This window comes from Salarias fasciatus, chromosome 11, assembly GCF_902148845.1.
Source record: "Salarias fasciatus chromosome 11, fSalaFa1.1, whole genome shotgun sequence".
Taxonomy (NCBI): domain Eukaryota; kingdom Metazoa; phylum Chordata; class Actinopteri; order Blenniiformes; family Blenniidae; genus Salarias; species Salarias fasciatus.
In genome coordinates this window covers 32,871,910-32,892,820 of record NC_043755.1, presented here as the reverse complement: position 1 = coordinate 32,892,820, position 20,911 = coordinate 32,871,910, and the positions used below count along the sequence as shown (strand labels likewise).

At 47.5% G+C, this 20,911-nt stretch overlaps 1 protein-coding gene across 2 annotated transcripts in view; it reads right to left on the bottom strand.

Annotated features, from left to right (window-relative positions):
- bbs9 (Bardet-Biedl syndrome 9) overlaps positions 1–20,911 on the bottom strand; it is a 160,471-nt gene that overhangs the window by 37,905 nt on the left and 101,655 nt on the right. For both annotated transcript variants that reach the window (XM_030102972.1, XM_030102973.1), the window contains one exon: positions 14,901–15,011. In XM_030102972.1, the coding sequence (XP_029958832.1) occupies positions 14,901–15,011 (111 nt within the window). The remainder of the gene's footprint in view (positions 1–14,900; positions 15,012–20,911) is intronic.

Genomic DNA, 20,911 nt, shown 5'->3' with positions numbered 1-20,911 from the left:
TAAATACACTGTGTGTGTGTGTGTGTGTGTGTGTGTGTGTGTGTCAGGGCCTCTATCTGAGGGAGTTTTCCTCTTAATTTTAAACTCACTATACAACCAGCGACACAAAGCTCAGTTTCGTTTGTTAGGAGTGTTAAAATGAACTCATGCAAACATGGACACACACGCATGCACGCGCGCACACACACACACATACAGACACACTCGTGGTGAGGAGGTCAGGTTTGGCGTCCACCTCGGCTGTCCCTTCCTGTCGGCGGGGCCTGGCTGTCTTTGTCTGCGTTAAGCCCTCTTCCTCCTCCTCCAGCCAGCACAGCACCAGCTCAGCACATAGCTACACACACCGCACGTGTGTGTCTGTGTGAGCACACGCTAAGAGCGGGGCGGGGATGAGTGTGTGTGTGTGTGTGTGTGTGTCTGTCTGTCTGCAAAGGGTAAAGTGAATCTATGGTACGCATATTTTTTTGCATTATGTGTTGTTTTTCTCGTACGTACATGTAAAGCGAGGAAACAGAAGCGAATTCCAGTTCTGACCAACATGAGTGCGTGTGTGAGTGTGTGTGTGTGTGCGTGTGTGTGTGTGAACGTCCACAAACATGTTAAAAAAAGAACGCGTGGTTTCCTGCATTCATCTCGTAGTGTGTTTGGACTTGGTGCCTGTGGGTTGTGGGAGGAAAAAAACAAAGCTGGCCAGCAATGACAGTCCAGCAAGTCATCAATGAAAGTAAAATGACTGTAGTTGTGATCACACAGTTTGTAATATTAATAATATCAATAATAACAAGACTGATTCTGAATGGAATGGAATCGGTCGGTTCATCCATGGTGAAGGTCAGCGGCTGTTTCTGGATCGAACCTTCAGTTTGTCCCTCAAAAGCAGCTCAGGTTTGGCTGTGAGGAGGAGGAGGAGGAAGAAGAGGAGGAGGAGGAGGAGGAGGAGGAGGAGGAGGAGGAGGAGGAGGAGGGGAGCTGACGGAGACGAAGGACAGCACTGTGCTCTCATGATGTGATCTGGTTTCCAGAGCTGAGCGCTGACCGGCCTCGTTCTGCAGACACTGATCTCTTGTCGCTCTCGCAGAACAGCGAAGCCCTGAGAGGAACCGGCCGTTTCCAGAGCTGCAGAAAGTCCACCTCTCCACTTTGGAAAACTGAAATCATTACCTTGGAGCCATTGTTCATTCGGATATTAGCTGGACTTTCCTTTTCCATTTGGAGCTTTGTTTGAGCCATTATTAGATCTTGGATGTTATTGAAGTTCTCCTGGTTATCACAGCAAAACTAACTTAACACAGCAACAGCAAGGAAAAGTCACGTGAAGACGGTCAGACCGGGCAGAGCCTGGACATAATCACACATCGTCAAGGCTGATCCATGAACTCATGGTGGAAGTTGGTCTGCAGCGTCATGAGAGCTGCAAACAGACTAACCATCATTTTCATACTGAAGCCCCGCATCCCAAGATCAGAGTCAACACCAAAAATTGAAAGCTGACTGGGTTTCTTGACATTTAATACATTTACATTCCCAGAGAACCGTGTGTGTGTGTGTGTGTGTGTGTGTGTGTGTGTGTGTGTGTGTGGACATTTGGTATCCATCACGTAAAACAGACAGGTTTCCACACTGGAAGCAGCTGGGTTTTATGGATGTTTGAAACGGTCTGGCCACATCTCAAGCCTTTTGTTTTTCTTTCAAGCCATGAGGACCTGGAACGACGTGCGCTTCCCTCCGGCGCCCGCTGCGACCTGAAAATGTTTTGGGCCGTGTTATTTTTTCGTGAAGATCCGTGTCCGATGAGATGCTTTGTGACAAGTGGGAATACACAGAGGAGGAGAGGCAATCAGGACGGATTTGGCTTTGAGGAGGAAACGCACCGAGGTTCACACACATTATAAACAATCATGGAGGGATGAATGGGAACGCCGTCAGTGCCTCAGGTCATAATCAAGTTTAGAAGTTGATCATATACACATCATTTTTATACAAATACAGCACAGCTCTGCCATCAGAGGCTTTCCACGCAGTAAAAAGTGGGTGGAAGAGGGAATATTCAAATTTGATTCTATGTATTTGGATTCCATTTACACGTTTTCAAGCGAAAATGGGAAACTTTCATTGTGTTTTGAAGATCCTCTAACATGACAACGAGTAGAAAACAGAACTTTTTGAAACCGTTCAGGCTCAGTGAGCATCGTAGTGAACATTGCTCCTGCACTAATCAGTAGGACGTTTGACTCTCAGTCCAGTCTGTGTACTCCGAGTGTTAATGTTTATAGTGTACCGTTCTGTGTGGATGTGTGTGTGTGTGGTTCCATTACAAAGTCAACAGCGCCTACTTGTGGCCCAACATGCTAATTATATCGTGTTTCCGTCGTTGCCATGTAAATGGACATTGTTTTCATAACACTGGTGTTTCAACCCTAAACTTTTCTGAAACAAGAGAGCAAAAGCGACGCGTTTTAACCTGAAACGTTTCCGTGGAAACAGGGCCTGAGGCTCGATTTGGCGGCTCTGACGGGGAAATCGACCATTTGTTTCAAGTGAGCCTCGAGGAGGCGTGGCCACACACAGCGAGCCGCTGTCTGTTCTCAGCCTCGACTCAGCGGCTGCTGACCCTCAACAAGGTCCTCGCCATGGTGCGCGCACACACACACACACACACACACACACACACACTCACGTGCGCAGTAACACAGTCAGTTTTTATAGTTAGTGACAGCTGATGAATCCCCCCCGCCCAAACCTTTGACCCCGGGCTCTGCCTTCTGTACCCCCGGCTAATTGACACGTCTCCTCTGATAAACCCTCCTCTTTCACACACACACACACACTCACATACCGCTGTAAAGTCACACACACATTCACAGGGGGTTTCGATTCACAAATCAGACATGAAAAACATAGCTATACAAAAAAAAACCTTTAAAACACATTACTCCTCTTCCTACGATACAGTTTTCAATATTTCACAGCCTGTGAGAACCGTTTGCCTTTTAAAGAGTGTTGGGAGTCTAACTGTACGATGCCTGTGCGTGCTGTCAGGAGGGAAATAGACAAAACAAACACGTGAAGATGAACACAGCTGGAATCCCAGCGAGCGGCGGCGCAGTAGCGGCTCCGCTCACATGTGTTACCTATTGGAGGGTTTGCGCTGGACGGACAGGACAGAGGGAGCGAAAGAGGCCAACATTTCCCAGGCCGCCGGTGGAAAAGTATACTCCACAATTCATTGCTTCCTTCTCGGCAAATTAAAGGTCCCTTGTTAAAGAATAGGGGGGAGGTCGGGGGGAAGGGGGGGCGGAGCAGCAGAGAGGAGCTTTTATTACCAAGGAAAACAGTCCCTAATCACCAGAAAACTGCTAAATTTGTCTTTGCGAGATGGCCTGTGCACTGGGAATAGAGCTGCTAAAACGCCTCTGTCCTGTGGAAACATTAACCACAGACTGGGTCGTGACTGTGATATCTTCAGTGAAAATTCAATTTTCTCTTTCCAAAGAGAAACTGAGCTCATCCGTATGGGAATCTATGCAGAAAATAAAACGGGAATTCAGGAAGACATTCCTCCAAAACGTTCATGAAAACTATTAGTTTGAGCAGAAAAACATGGAAACTGATCGAAAAATATCAAAAGAAAGGGGTTCAGTAAAAAAGCAGGGGAGTAAAAAGATCCCTGCTCAAACAACTACAGTGAGAACTTGATTGATAAAAAATGGTTGGTTGAACTTATTTTGAGCAGATTTGTAAATGTTGTCGTCCTTTCTTTGTAAATGGATTAACTGAGCTTGTAAGAACAATTCACTGTATTTTGCACCACAATGTTTCATTAAAATCACTTTATATTGAGATTACTGTGATTTTCGGTTGTAACTATTTGGTTTTGTGAAATTGTGAACATTAATATGACGTCTAATCTGCACCACCAAGTTTAAATTTAAAGGTTATTATGGAAAGTTTCAGTGGTTTGACCCACATGAAATTGAACTTTATGTGTATTAAAATATATTTAGCACACCTGGTCTAAACCTAGTGCAAACTCTTGATGTCAAAAAGTGTTTCCTCTATTGAGCTCCATGATAATGTGAGATTTTTACATAACAGTTTGTTTCGCATCCAAATATTGTGAAAAAAAAGTAGTGAGTCAATAAGATTTTATCACCTCTCCTTGAATTAATTCCACTTGGTATTTTAACGCAATAATTCACTTCCTCTGCTCCAGTTCCTTTGAATAAGAACCCTCTGGGGCATCTTGATAAACCTGTGGTGACTTGAGGTAACAAAACACATTCTGTATTTGACTGTAGAGCTGCCAGCCGAAGGAACGAGACGAGCCGATTAAAATTAAAAATCTTTTCTGCGTTTATAAAAAGATTTCATGAAGCAACATCGTGTTGAGCAATTCCTCTCATGGTGAGAATTTCCCCAGTTCCGGGCAGGGTTTGGGGCATTTTCGGTTTGCAGATTGCATGTTCTTCCTGTGCATGAATGGTTTTTACTCCAAAAACATCTGAGTTTAATTGCTGACAGCTCTAAGGGGTTGGTGACACAAAATTAGATAAAGAATCCAGAAAACAGCAAATCTGAAAAATCTATATATATAGTGTTTCACTGTACAGTAAAGCATCAGTAACTAATGAAAGGTGAAAATCTTTGACAGAATTTGACCAGGAACGACTTGGAGGAATTACATCTTGGCTGTGTGTGTATTCCAGCTCTTCACAGTGCAATGCACTCAGTTTCTCTTTACCCTCTTCAGCTGTCCGTCAAAGATCTGCCTCTTTTCACAGAGTATTAAAACATGAAGTGCTCTTCATTATTCAAAGTCGAGGAAGGGGTGTATGTGTGTGTGTGTGTGTGTGTGTGTGTGTGGGAGGCCTAAACAGCTGGAGTGACCCATGAAATGTATGAACCGTACCAGTAGCAAGCGTAAAACGTCTGAGATTAACGGTTGTGTCCCGTAACGCCGCGGCCACGGCCGTAATGTGAAAAGCAGCGGGGGGCGTGGAGGCCGGCTCCACCGAGCTGGAAGCTGCACTTCCTACTCGGGCCTCCCAGAGGAAGAGCGCTCATTCCTTCTGGAAGGTTCCCCGAGGAGCCGCGGAGGCCGGGCGGACACTGCCTCCCGACCACATGTTACACGACCTGCGGGGAAACACACATATACACATCTGGGTTTCCACCTCTGGAGGGACTGTCTGGTCTGTTGATGCTTATCTCAGTTCCTGTCTCCCCCTCTTGGTTTTTTTTCCTTCCCTCCTCCTGTCCCGGTCCCGCCCTCTCACCGCTATAACTCACAACACTTATCAACAAGCTTTTGATTAATTGGACTTCTCCGATGAAACTCCCTGCTGCGTCGTGCTGGTTTAATAAACTCTTGATATATTTTTCCCAGAAGGAGCTGCTGTTATTCCGGCTCACATGTTCGCTCCGAGCCTTTAAGGTAACCCGGACAACGCTGCAGCGATTCGCTGAGATTACAGGAATGAGCAGCGCCAGCACAAGCTCGCCGGCGGGACTTAGCGGCTGCTGTTGGCCTTTAAAAACTCCCGAACTTTCCATGACGGAGCGCCACGAGTCCGTACGCCGCGGTCCGCTCCGGCACCCAAACCAGCCGGCAGGTATTCGGAGCGCCTTGCACATCTCTATCGGTAATCATCGGGAGCATTAGCCCCGGGCCAGAAATAGCCCATCAGATAATGCCATCGCAGAAACATTAGTGGAACATTACACACATTAAACAGCCCCGCGTCTCATCAGCGCTCCGTCAACACACCCCGGGCCAGCGAATAGCTGGGGAGATGGCGTGATAGCCATGCGGCGGGGATTCTGCTGGCATGCGCCAGGTCGGGAGTTACAGGGCAACAGCAAATGCTGCTACCTAAAAATGTTGTTGACAAGTTACAAGTCCGGAGATCAAAAGCAGTCCGGAGTCCGGGGCAGCGATGGAGTGACGCTTTTCCAGTCCAGACACAAGGAGGCAATCCATTGTTTAAGAACAAGAATCAGAATTCATGTCACTGCTTTAGATCTTCTTTATATTCTGAGCCTTTTTTCTTTTTAAAAACAAATTCTGCATTTCCATGACAGTCTTAGCGATAGCATCGTTTCAGCTGGGCCGGAGGTGGGGGTTTGTTTTTGTCCTAAAACCATCAAGTCCAGGAGAATCTGGACTGGGAGTCGAGACACTCTGAAGGAAACACTGGTGTCATTGTTCATCTACTGAGCATCAGTCACAGCATTTCAGAAAGTTGTATTTTCCTTCGTTTCCATGGAAACAGATTCGGCCCGTTGTCAAAAAGTTGCGTCTTGAGTGCCTCTGAGTAAACAGGGCCTAATAACAGCTGTGTTCTTGGTTTCTGATCTCTGATGGGCGATGCCGAGCAGTGCCGAGCAGTGCGGTGCGACGGAGCGCGCCACACAGCAGGGCGGCGCACAGCGGTGCTCACATGGAACACGGAGCGTTGGGGCGCCCCTTGTATGGCCACGCCCCCCCCACATTAGGCCCTAGGCCGCCGTCTAGTTGGCCTATGCCTGGGACCGGCCCTGGGTCCATTTATTAATGTCGGTCATGTACAAGGCAGGTCGAAGGTGCTGTCCGTCCCGTCTTGCTAGCAGCATGCACGCTCTCTCAGCCAATCAGCGCATCGCTGTCATAGAGATGACAGCCCATAATATCCTGTCACCCAGGCAACAGCCAATCAGTGCTGTCTCCCTCTTCTCTAGAACACACATCCATGCACATACACACACGCACACACACAGCACGCAGGGCGCTGAGCGACTGAATACAACAGCAGTGGGAACATAACATATTTGACTAAAAATGAAACAAAAATTAGCGATAGAATAGTAGCACATACCGATAGATTGGTGATTAATAAAAATAATATATGTTTACAGATAGATTTTTTTTTTCTTTTTTTTGTGGAAAAGTGCCATTTGCCCTGGGTCCGCAGTGAGGTGTGCTAATTGAGGAACCCGGCTATGAAGGCTTCATAAAAAACCTTTGATCTGATTTGCATGTGAAGGCAACGGGCTGTTATCCAGGTTCTTCAGCACGTAGATATTAAACTCAGAGGCAGCGTCTCTTCCTGGGTTCTCTGGCACGTGACTCCAGATTGTGGTACTGCAGAAGGACGCAGCTCTCGTAAAGTCTGACACATCTCATGTTGGGCCTGTTTACAGGCTTTTGGTCAGCGCTGCATGCTGTTTGTTCAGAAGTGGACCTGGACTTCCTCTTGTGTGGCGTTTATAAGGCTTTTTACATGGTAATCACACCACGGCGCATTTTAATTTGGCCAAACCTGAGGTGTGAACATACCCAAACACTTTAATCCTTGGCGTTCGTTGTGTTGATCGCAGGTTTGAAGGAAGTCCTTCTGAATTCGACAGATTTCAGGACGTCTCGTTGATGCAGACGGGGACCTGGGGTTGGAGGACAGACGTCCAGATGTGTGCACCTCGCTGTCGACGCCGCGCTGGATGGGTTTGGAGTAGCGGAAGTGGGCCGTTTTATTTTAAGTGCGCACATTTGACATGTTTGGCGTTGGGGGGGGCACGCGCTGAAAAACCAGCTGTAATTTAGCAAACAAACCACACCAATTTAAATGCCATGTAACCCCCTGATTAGGCAAAAATACAAACTCCTGCGGCATTCCGGCATGCAACTAAATCTAAAAACACCGAAGCGGAGACGTTTCTGCTGTGAAACTGCCGAATCTCATCCAGCGCCGAATTAGCATCAACTGCTTCCTCACAAATCTGTTTTCTTCAGTGAAGAAACAGAGGTGTGTGTGGGACTGAAAGGTGTGTGTGAGGTGGGAAATGGGACCCTGCCAGAGTTAATTTGAGTCAGGAGCAGCGAGGGAAGTCCAGCACTGGACGGAGGACCTGCGGCGTCTCGTCACACACCTGTCAGCTCTCTCCGGGAGCCCGAGGGCTGAACCAACGCCTTCTGCTGAAACTCTGGAGGTGAAATCTTCCTCCGCGGCCCGGTTTATGCTCTCAAGGTAAAGATTCTCAAGGAACCTGCGAGACGATCTCACTGAGTGAAATCTTTAACCCCACAACTGCAGGTTTTTGTGTCGCTGTGGACGGAAACGCTGTGGAGAGCCTGCGGCTCGGCCTCGGGACATTTCCACGTCTGGTGTGTGTTGGCACCTCCTGGATGTTTGGTTACAGTACATTAAACTCCTCAGATATATATGGAATGAGCGCCATTATGCTCTGATGATTTATTTATCTAAATATGATTACGGCCTGTTAGAACCGTGGAGACAGAAAAGAAATTCTTATTTTCACTGACATTAATGTCTTTTTACTAAATAATGAACCTGTTCTCATTCAAAACTAACAAAAATATTTAATCAGTCTGGTTTTTTTTTTCTTGTCTTTATCGACAACTTGGGCTCATAAAAATATTCTACTCTGCATCCCACACATGTGGAGAGAAAATGAGACTTACAGCAGAGCGATCAGAGTTACGGGGCCAATTCCTCAGCGCTGATGATTAAACAGATCGTAAAGTCTTGAGTTCATAAAAATCAGCCCCCAAAACCCATTCAGCAAGTTTCCACGTATTACGCATCTCTGCAGTCCTCCGGCGGGCCCGAGCCTCCAGCCAGTGTTTTCTGTAACAACCACTCCTCCCTTTACAGACTATAAACACCATTAAACATTTACACACACACACACACACACACACACACACACACACACACACACACACACACACTTCATTTCCACACACACATCAGCATTCAAGCTTCATCAGCCACATATTTTAGTTTCCATCTGCAAGGACACTTAACCTCAGAGTGTGTGTGTGTGTGTGTGTGTGTGTGTGTGTGTGTGTGTGTGTGTGTGTGTGTGTGTGTGTGGCCAACCAAGGGTTGGTTTTCTGTCTGTGTTTCGATTCACAGCCTCCAGACGGGGGGCGCTGGGGTCGGGCGGCCGCGGCCCTGGAGGATCCCGTGCGGGATGAGGAAAGCCGCACGCACGGCGCCCGGCGGGCGGCTGCTGGACGCGGATCGCGGCAGTAAGCCGATGGCGCGGCGGGACCGGAGCACCGCCGCCGTGTTCCTACAGGCCTCCTCTGGCTTCAGACCACGACTCGCGCTGAGTCACGACCGGCTTCATTACCTGCCGCCGCTTCACACGACTCGCCGGGGAGGAGAAGACGCCGCTGCAGTGGAGGGGTTTGTTTGCACAGATTTACCTCCCTGTCCACACCGGAGGATGTGACTGTACATGTTATACAAATTAGACGCATGCAGGGCTTGAAAGCGCTGCGAAGTCATTGAAATGAACTTCCTGAAGGCTGACACCAACAGCAGCCTGAGGGCAAACTGTAATGCCGCTGATATCCATTACCTTATAATTTGTGACTTTTTTTTTTCTTCTTTTCAGGCCACATTTGGATAATTACCCATATTTAGTGTAGCAGAGCTATTCTTGAGAAGGTGGAGGAGCCTCTGGAATCACCTGACTCCAGCAGCTTCACCTCTTTGACACCTGATCCGGGCTGGGATGTTTCACTACCTGCCAAAACCCAGTTCTATTAATTGGCAGGGCTCACCTTGATGCGATCCTCTTATTGTTATCGCCCTGAGAGCCCGTTTACATCGGGGCGCCGGAAGTGAAAATGCATCTTTTTTCAGTTTTCGTTGTAGGAAAGTTTTGCGTTTGCATGGCAGCGTTTTCAAAACAAAATCGTTAGCATGAACCCCACGAGTTTGCACGGTGTTTTTTGGAAGTTTGCATGTTCAAATGATGCAAAATGAAGGGAACCATACAGGAAGTGGACGCCTCGACCGATCAGGTGCAGTTAATATTCACATCAAGACAACAGACGACCAGTAACGGCCAATCTGCGTGACACTAAAGCGACATGAAGCAATGTTATTTAGTTCACTGGATTCGCTTGGTGTAAAATGTTTTGTGTTTGGTTCTTTCTACGTTTTCTCAGATTCTACAGGAATGGTAAGAAATGGTAACGCTGGAAAACGGCGCTGCAGCTCCACGGGGCGTTTTCCGGGATTCCTGGTCATCTCGAAGCCTGACTCATCTGCTGGTTCAGGGTCAGTAATGGATGGCAGCTTTCATCAGGATTCATCACCTAATGGAGAAACCTTAAGCTCTTCTTAATGCACAAAGGACACGGCTAATGGCTGGAGGTGCGTCGCTAATGGTGCGAGGTGCAATACGGCAGAGCGGAGAGGCTGCGATCGGACGAGAGCGGCCGCGGGAGTAATGGCTGTTTGAAGAAGATATGAATCACACAGGCGATGCTAATAGCTGTTAGCATAAATCTACAGCTGCAGTCAGTTGACAGGAGCAAGTGCAGGCCGAGAGAGAGAGAGAGAGAGAGAGAGAGAGAGAGAGAGAGGTGGGGGGGATTAGAGTGTAGCTGCATGTGCGTTGCCTTCATCTGGTTGCATTTGTGCGTCTGGGCGCTGGATGGTGTCTGTGATCCCAGGTGGGCTGTAGGGGAGGAGCAGAACAACAAAAAGGGATGCAGTGCCAGGAAAGGCGAGAAGGAAGACACTTTCCCTTTCATCTGTCTTTCATCCCTCCGTTTCAAGCTGAGGAGAGAGAGAGAGAGAGAGAGAGAGAGAGAGAGGGTCCGCTCCACTCCAGGCTCTCTTCCTCTTTTGAAGCCTTTCAAGTCGACCAAACGTGGTTTCCGGCTGCCAGCGTGCTCACAGACCAACAGACAGCGTGCGCCGCGTGGCGTCTCTGCGTTCACAGTTTGCCGTGATGCTGAATTACTTTAAAGTCAGAGACTTGTGAACCTGTATCTGGAAATAGATGAGCTTGTGCCACTTTCTCCTTCTCAATGGTAGTTTAGCTCGGCTCGTCTAAAGTGTGATGTCTCACAGCTAGGGCTGGGTACCGTTTAACGGTACCTCAGTGGTACCGACTGAAAAACTTGGGTATATACTGGTACCGAACAAGAGACGTGCGTACGGGTCTCAGTTTCGGTTCTTAAAGTGGCTGCGCGGTCAATAAACATGCTGGGAGCCTGGCGTCTGTTTTTTCCCCCAACCATTTGTCCCAATCGCCGTGTGGAAACGATCGTTCAGTTCCTCGCAGAATTGAACATATTACCTACCACGTCTTGCCTGCTCACGCTCTTTTTTAACAACGTGCAGAGAGAGCCTGCGGCGCCCTTCTTCCTCTGTGGTGTCTGTGTAAAATAAGGTTGAACATGTAAACAGCACACCTAGTGGCATGAAGTGAAAATGCAGTCATGGCGTCATCTGTGCGCCGTGAAGGCAGGTACCGAAAAAAGTACCGTTCAGGAACCGGTACCGTACGTAAGGTATCGAAAAAGTACTTGTACTCGAAAAATATCTGACGGTACCCAGCCCTACTCACAGCTACAAACCTCCAGCACACCACTAATACACCTGCAGCATTTGAAATGAGGAGAGTTCAACTTGTCGGTGGCACTGAAAACATGAAGGAACGCTGAAAACCTGACAATTAGGAAACCACTCGTTCATGAATTTAGTGACACAAAACGTACTGCAGCAGAGCAACAGAAGATTTAGTGACTCTCCAAGCAAAACATGTCAGGAAACCCACACTACTACTGTTGACTGGACCTGTGTGTGTGCGTGTGTGCGTGTGCGTGTGCGTACAGAACAGCAGTGGAATGCTTTGTTTGAACACGTATCAGCTCTCTCCATGTTGCAGTCAGTGAATATAGGAGAGTTTGGATCAAACGAGCTCAGCTTCTTCTTCCTCCTCTTCAGATGTAATTACTGTTTGTGTTCATGTGTGGCAGGAGGGAGTTTATACACACTGCAGCTTCTTGATAAACTGTACATGATCTGTTTTCATATTTGTGTAGATGTATGCATGTGAACGTGTTTAAGAACGTGTTCTCAGAAATAAAGTAGATTTCTGTTCACTGTCATTCGGGCAGTAGTTTGGCAAAACTCAAGCTTGATTTTAACTATTAGTGTAAATTTCCTCAAATAAAGTTAAGTAAAACCAGTGAGAATAATAAAGTGTTGAGGATGAAATGTGAAGCATCTTTTTCTGTTCTGTAGACACAAACAGTAAACGGTGGATAACAGAACGAGAGTCAAGTCTATCAGGAGGAAAAGCTGAGAGTCGGCTGGTCAGAAAAACTTTCACTGCAAGGTTTCCCAAACAGTCACACGGATATGAGCGAAGCCTTTACAAGTCACTGCTCCTCTGTTCTCCGTCTGTCTTCCAGTCTGAGGACAGAGAGGAGGAGGAGGAGGAGGAGGAGGAGGAGGAGGAGGAGCGGTGGCTACTGGACATGTCTGGACACGATGTTGCCTCCCCTCCGTCCCCGGATCCCCCCCACCATCCTCCTTCCTCCCTCCTGTTTTAAGTGCAAACCACAGACCTGCTCTGACGGTTTCCATGACAAACAATGCTAATTAGAGATCATTTTCCTCCTTGCTTCTGTTTTTCCTTTTCCTCGATCACTTCTGGTCTGAGTGACGTCTGCTGGTGTGTGTGTGTGTGTGTGTGTGTGTGTGTGTGTGTGTGTGTGTGTGTGTGTGTCAGACAGAAAGCCACAGAGAGGAAGCGCTCTCAAGTCTCTATTTTGATATTAAGCCTTAGATTATCCGACAGACGAGCTCAAATAATGGCACCGCTGACTGACGGCCGCGGCAGAGCTCACCGGATAAAGACAACACACCTTTCTTAAAGTCCGTTTGCACTGAGCTTAATGCAGCTAAGAACGCGATTTGCCACGTCTCAGAGGCCACATTAGCAGCTGTGGGAGCGATAACGCCGCCGCCGGCCAAATCTTGTGCATCAGATTTACATGACGACGTTTCAGGTGGAAACGCTTCGTTTTTGCATTTTTGTTTCAGAATATTTTCACCTCTGTTTACATGGGAAAAGCAGAAATGTTGAAAACAACGTAGTTGAAGGTTATTTTCTGCAACACGAGGACAGTGGAGCATTTATATGAGACCATAACACAGACTTTGGGAGCCTAATGAGTATAAATACCAACGATCGGCTGTGACGACGATCTGAATACGTTTTGATTTGCTTTGCACTAAGGCTTGCTTCAATTTGTGCAGTGTATGTCTGTGTGTGTGTGTGTGTGTGTGTGTGTGTGTGTGTGTGTGTGTGTGTGTGTGTGTGTGTCATGCAAAGGTCATAAATCAGCCCAGAGAACAGACTGGCACCGACACACTGATTGGCAGTTGGTGCGTGTGTGTGTGTGTGTGCGTGTGTGTGTGTGTGTGTGTGTGTGTGTATAGATGTTATATGTTCGTGTATCTAATGATCCCTGTGTCTCCGTCTCGGAGTCTCACACACCTCCCCTTCTCATTAGCTGTGACGCCTGAGTGGATTAGCCACACATGCGCGCACGCAAACGCGCGCACACACACACGTACGCTGTCGCACACACACCACCACTAAAGAAAGTAGAGCCCATCAAAGGGAAGCTGTCCGCCGAGGTTTAGGAGAGACAAACTGTCATAAAACACGGATTTGTCCTCAATGCAAACCAGAAGCCCCTTTCTGGCAGGGGTGTGTGTGTGAGTGTGTGTGTGTATGTGTGTGTGTGTGTGTGTGTGTGTGTGTGTGTGTGTGTGTGTGTGTGTGTGTGTGTGTGTGTGTGTCCAAACCAGATGAAACTGATAAATAGGAGAGCGGGAAGGTAGAAATCTAAACAATATTGAATCAGAGCAAAAGGACGAAGCACCTTGAGGCGTCAACCTGCTGAAAATAAATCCAGTCACAACACTGGTGGGTTATTATCCTGCAGGAGCCCGAAGAAATCAACTAAAGTATTCAAAAGGACATCTAAACACAAAAATCAGACGTGAAAAAACACTTTACTGCCTTAATTTAAATTGCTGGCTGCTGGTTCAAATCCTGCCAATGAGTATAGAGCAGGGGCGTCAAACACATTTAAGATCACAGGATCCACCTTCAGTCTGATTTCATGTCATGAGTGGGCCGGGCCGGTGAAATAGTCCCAGAATTACAATTCAGCTTAAACTTCACAGTTTTTCACAGTGTGTCGGCTGAAAATGTCGACATTTTGACAAAAACTAAACAACTGCAACAGAAAGTGACGATAATCTCAACATAAAGTTAATTTTAACGATGCAAAATACAGTGAAATATTCCAAAAACTGCTGCATTCTGCATGTTTTTACAAACTCACCCTGACAGCACGACTGGAGGCTAATGCTAGTCTGTTAGCTTTCATGCTCAGCTTGGCTCTCAGTGTCACGATGCGTCTGCTAATCGTAAAGAAAGCTTGCTGGGCCGGATTGGAGCCTCTTGCGGCCTGGTTTTGGCTCACGGGCCTTATGTGGAGGCACTGCGTGTCCAGGTTGCCTCTGCTACTTTCAGTACATGACTGTTGCTCAGTCCGGTGAGGAGGCGACTCCTGGCGTCTCTGACACGGAGCAGCGTGGAGAAATAACCACGGCAGCTCCGCGCTGAGACACACGGCACGGCGGCTGTGCACGTGCGTCCTCAGACCCACGCTCGCCGTTTGATTTCATCCCCGTGGCACCGGCTACAATCCGAACCATGCGAACCGTGCAGACCGAGAGCCAGCGGCGGTCAGAGCAGCACCAACAAATAACAGATGCGAGCGAGAGCGCTGCGCTGCGAGGGGAAAATAGAGGCGGATTACGGGAGTGTGACCGACGCTGAACAGATATCAGTGTCAGGGCTCTGCTCGGGATTTACTGACAAGCTGGGAGCAATGCTGCGGATGTACCGCCGGGCCGCCGCGGCCTGATACGGGCCGCTTGGAGCTGGGACAAGGTGAAACGGAGCCGCCGGCGGGTCGCTCGGCTCCAAATAAAGGCACAGAGCGCTGGGAACAAAAGATGACGACTCCGAAAACAAGGCGCCGCGGCCGGGCGCCCGGCTCCTACCTCTCTTGACTTTCTTTGACGGCTGCTTCTTCTTGGTGAACTTGGTCGCCTCCTGTGGAAACTCCGTCTCCTCCCCGTCACCAGAAACCTCCGCGATCGGCTCAACGCCCCCTGGATGGAAAGAGGACCAGAACAGAGTCTTACTGACATCTGCCACTGTTTTTATAGGAGAGACGACAATGGCTTCCAACACCTCCACCATCCAGCTTCATCCATCTGTGTTCTACCAAAAGTATGAACTCAGCAGGAAGTGTCTTACATCACAGGCTGAGAAAACGCAGGAATGAGTAGAAGCTGCCTCATCGTGGCGTTCAGAAGACTTCCTTACTTCAGCTCGTGATGTTTAATCCTTTATTTTTCTTCTACAGAGTTCAGGGGTGTGATGAAAACGATCATTATAGCACATAACGAAAGCAATATGAGAACAGTATCATCACTTAATCAGAGACTGAAACGTGTCGAACGCAAAACTAAATACGATGAAGCAAAATGGGACAACAGCTTCAAGTCAAAATAATTCAGTTTGGGTAAAGAAGCAGCATCGGTAAAAGATCAGTGGAAGAAGAAGGTAACACACTCAGACGACAAGGAGAACTGAAGAAAATTAAGAAACTGGACTGTATTTTAAACTGAAAAGAACAGTAAGGGACAGGGTATAAATCTAGGGTTGGGTTTAAGTGGGAAAACAAATGAAATGGTTTGTGTGCAACTGTGCGTTCACACATGTATTCATAAAAACAATCCATGCAGTGTGGGCCGTCATGTTATGGATGCTGACGTCTGCAGCATCACTGTACTTCAAAGCTTTACAGCATAAATTACACATTTTATTTTAATAAAATATATAAACCAGTTTCAAAGTGTTAATAAATTGATTGTTTTTCACAAAAATAATTCAAAGACAGTCTAAACAAATATTCATATTTTTGAAATAAAGGCACTTCTTTACTTTGATTATTAAAGTTTCTTTTTTTTCCCATAATAATAGACAACAGGTGGAGAAGTACAACTTCTTCCACTGACCAACAACAAACAGTGTGTGAGGTGTTTGGTTTTCTGGAAAGGAGGCGTTTGTGCTCCTAGAAATCTAAAAGTCAAACGCTGGTTCTTCTTCTTCTTTTCTTTACTTTAATTGTCCACTGGAAGGCTTGCTCTAACAGGCTGGCAGTGCCAAACGCTGAATGCTGCTGTGTAGTTTCTGTCTGCGCTGCAAAGCTGAAATTATACTTCCAGATAGATTTGGACTTAAAGTGTTTCCACATTTCGCCGCGGCGGCTTTGATCCTTTCAGCTGCAGAACCATTAACTTTGCGTAACGTGTGAGCGAAACAATCAGCAGGCAGCCGGATTGAGAAGGTTCAAACTGCTGTCGTCTAGTTTTTATTTACTTGTTTTGTTGGATCAGTGTCGAGGCGCTGAGGCTCACACACCGACGGCGACGCTTCGTCCTTTTATTTTCACAACTTCAAATCTTTCAGTGTGCTTGAGAGGGAGCGGAGTTAAGAAAGTTAAACATGTGGTTTGCAAGTGTGTGTGTGTGTGTGTGTGTGTGTGTGTAAAGCTGGATGTGAGAGGGTGTGATGGTGTGTGTGTGACGAAATCCCTGCCTGAATCCCGAGGATCAGGCTGGATTTAGGGAGCTCCTGAGGCCCATGAATTGGACGCCTTGTCTCCCTCCCTGTCCCACCTCTCTCCCCCCCCCCGTCTCCTCCTCACCCCGCCTCGCCTCCCCACTCCGTCTCCTCTTCCTCCTCTTCTCCTCCTCCATCCTGTCTCCATCTGCTCCTCACCCCTCCCTCCCTCCGTCTCTTCCTCGTGTCTTTTCTGTCTTGTCCCGTCTCTTCTGTCCACTTCTCGAACCCCCTCCATCCCTTCTTCTCCTCCTCCTCCTCCTCTCATCCCTCCCTTCCTCCTCATTTCCTCTGCTCCCTGAGGATTGTGTCCAGTTTCACGGTGCTTTCGGTTAATGTGGCTTTGTGATGAGCGCACCAGTGTGTGTGTGTGTGTGTGTGTGTGTGTGTGTGTGTGTGTGTGTGTCTGCCATCATGTCTACCTTAAGGTGTCTGAGAATGTGTGTGTGTCTCCATCTCCCCCACTGAGTCTACATTTGTGTGTGTGTGTGTGTGTGTGTGTGTGTGTGTGTGTGTGTGTATGTGTGTGTGTGTGTGTACAGATTATCCTAAAGCCCTGCCTAATATTTATCCTGGACCTTTTTTCTTTTTTTTTTTTAAAGCCAATCGTGTTCTCTTTGGTGTGAGCACAGTGGCTACACACACACACACACACACACACACACACACACACACACACACACACACACACACACACACACACACACACACACAATCACAGTTGTTTGAAATGGGATATGCCTCGCTCTTAATTGGGCAGGTGTTTTTCTAGGCGACTCTTTTTTCCTCGGCTGTCTTACACTTTCATAAAGGAATGTGTGGATTTCTGTGTGTGTGTGCTTGTGTGTGTGTGTGTGTGTGTTCCTGTGTTTTAACCTCACCCTTATATCAACATTAGGTAAGGAAATGGCCCACCACTGGAGCAACTCTTGAAACAAAATCACACGGCACGCTCAAGCAGAGATGCACACACACACACGCACACACACTTCTTTGTAAACAGTAGGTGCTGCACAGCCTGCTGGGAGCTGTGGTGAGCCTCCAGGCTGTGATCGCGTCCGTATAATAGACGGTTTATCAGTTTTCAAACCCTTTAAACAACCGCATTTCTTCTTCCTTTGCTTCTACAACTATTCAGAGTTCTGGAATTGAAAGAATCTGCAGGAGTTCTGAAATTTAAGAAAGTTGTAGGATTTTCTCAGATTCTTGAATGTCTTTAAACATCTTCTAAACGTTTAAATGAGCAGCGTGTGAAGAGGGCGGAGCGTTAAAGGAATCATCAGGAGCTTCTGTTGGTGGTTTTAACAGCTGTTTTATTGAAGCTCGATCATTTTGTTCCAGTTGACGGATGAACTTCAAATGAGCATAATGAGCGAATCAGGCAATGTGACTTTTAAAGCAGCGTGACGAGTGTTCAGGAAATGCCTAATCACTATTATCAAACCTGAGTTTTAGTAGCTGACAAAACACGGTAGACAACGGTGAAAATTACAGACTGCAGTGTTGAGCTGCAGTTCAGAGGCCAGAGTGTAAAATCAGAGCTTCTCATGAACTGAAATTAAAGCCACACTTTTCAGGAGCATCACGCTGTCTTACACCTGAAGATGGCGGGATGGCGAAGGTTCGTTCCACCTGCAGCCGCAGCGGGAGCAACATCTGGAAGCCACGAGCCGCCGACCTGAAGACGGTCCGGGGACGATGTGGAGACCGTCCCAGCCGTCCTGTGGCTCTCTGTGAATGTGCGGGGACGGTTTTGGAGCGGCGTCTGGAGGACAGCTCGGCTGAGGGGTTAAGCTGCTGCCAGCAGAACGCCGTGCCTTGGTCTGCAGCGCGGAGACACCAGCGCATTCCTGCTTTATTCTGGGCTGCGGTCTGAAGACGGGGGTGACACTGCGCCGCTGCGGTTACCAGCAATTTGGCTGTGGGCTTTACGCCTTTCCAATCCCCTCTCCGTACACGTACACACACACACACACACAGCACGCTGGGAGCCACGCATTTGCACACCGACAGTGGAGCGCCTCAGAACGTGAACATCAAAAGCCAGGAAGTGAGAATCAAACACCTGGTGTCGTCTGTCTGTTCTTCACACGGCTGGAGGAAGAGCGCAGAAAGTCTCAAATGAGAAATATAAACCACCAAGGCCTATCGCTACAGATTTACCTTCAGGTAACGGCACATTCTTCCCCAAAATAGAGCTCTGCCGTTTTATTTAGAGCACTTTGAAGGAGAACTCTTCAATTACGAAACGCCACAGAGGGAGAACAAAGACAGCTGGTCGGGATTACACACAGGACTCGACCTGCACTTACACATAACGCGCCGTGTATTTTCCTCCATGTGTCCTCCAAACCTATACACACACACACACACACATTATACAGATACATACATACTGCATATGCACACACACACACTCCGACGCTGCAGCCCATCTTCTCCCCTCTCTTTAAGTCTAAAATAGACGCAGGCCCCAAACCACAGCTACCAGTGGAACACTGAGAAAATAACTGCAACACACACACATTTACACACACCATATGGATGTGTGTGTGTGCGACATGAACATCAGGAGACTCTTTGGACTTAATTCAGAGGAAACGAAAGCAGAGGGAAAACTGAGAATATTAAAAAAAAAAAGCCATGATAATCACAATTTAGAGAGACGCAGAGATGCAGAGATACTGAGAACAAAACAGACGGAGCCAGCTGCAGGTGGAAGTCCAGGAGAACACGAAGCAGCAGGATAACTAGAACACGGCACAGCAGACTGGAGACCAGACCAGAATCCGTTCAGCAATGAAAGAGGAAAAAAAAAGCATGAAGCGCGCAGTCAAACAAACGCTGATCATCCCATTGAGGAGACGAGCTGCGTCGAGCAGCACATTAACACGAAGGATGAAGGTCAGGATGAGGCGGCCGCACCGCCACGTTAGCCGAGGAGCCTGAGCTGCTTGTGGGTGTGAATGTGAGTGTGTGTGATTGTGTCTCTGTTGTTTGAGCTCTGATGGACGGGTGACCGCTCCAGAGTTTCCTGGACCTGCACAGCGACAACTCCCTGGAGGATGCAGAACAGATGAACCAGAAGAAAACGAAAGCCTGTGTACTAAATGTATTCAAGTATATGTCAGAATTAAGCCAGCAGCTCAGCTGCTGCCAGCATACACTCTGCTGTTCGCTTTAACCATCAATTCATCAAGTTACATTGATCAGATGCAAATTATCTGGTTTCTGTCTTTTCCTCTCGACTAAACTTAAAATTGAAGACAAATGCCATTTTCAAAGTGAAGCCGGGCTTTACTGCGGTATAAACCACCCGCAGGTACGTGTGTAAGTGTGTGTTGGTGTGTTGGTGGAAATGTCAACGAGTGTTTACTGGGGGGAGTGGGGGGCAACATCTGAGACAGCTAACAAATCACTGTTTACTGCGGAGTACAAACACCGTTGCATGTATATGTGTGTGTGTGTGTGTGTGTGTGTGTGTGTGTGTGTGTGTGTGTGTGTGTTGCTTCAATCTGTGTGAATTTTGGCAGCAGACCAAAACAGAAAGGAGAGACGGCACGAGGAAACGTAAACAAAAACACACTCACCATCTCTTGCGATACGAACACGAATGCACATGCACACACACATGCACATGAACACACATGCACATACATGCACGCTCCTCATTAATTGATTCAACACAATGCCACTGAACTCTGTGCTGAATTACTGCTATCACCATAATGGCTTTTAAACAAGCCTTTAAAGTTTTATGGACCTCCTTCTCTCACTTTCCACAGACACACACACACACACACACACACACACACACACACACACACACACACTCTCTCTCTACTTAATCATGAAAACAGAGGCTTTATCTGAAAGTCTCCTGCAGTCTGTGGAAAACTCCGGGTCGGCGGCGTGACGCTGCACGCACTGAACCCACACCTTTCATTACAAGTCAGTTGTTCCAGTACTTCAACTGTTTTTGGCACAAGACATGTGTCAACAGTCACCACAGTGTGCTGGTAAACACTTCTGCCTCGCAGCAAAAATAAAGTTCCCTGGTTCGAGTCCCGATTGGGCTTGGTGAGCTTTCTGTGTGGAGTCTGCATGGTTTCCCTGTGCAGGATTTTCTGGCCGATTCAGTGTTCCCTCACTGTCCACATGGATTTTAGATTGATAGTGTGTGTGTGTGTGTGTGTGTGTGTGTGTGTGTGTGTGTGTGTGTGTGTGTGTGTGTGTGTGTGTGTGTGTGTGTGTAAAGCTGGATGTGAGAGGGTGTGATGGTGTGTGTGTGACGAAATCCCTGCCTGAATCCCGAGGATCAGGCTGTGTGTGTGTGTTCCTCTGCGACCTGCAGCTGGATGGATCAGTGTTGAAAATCAAT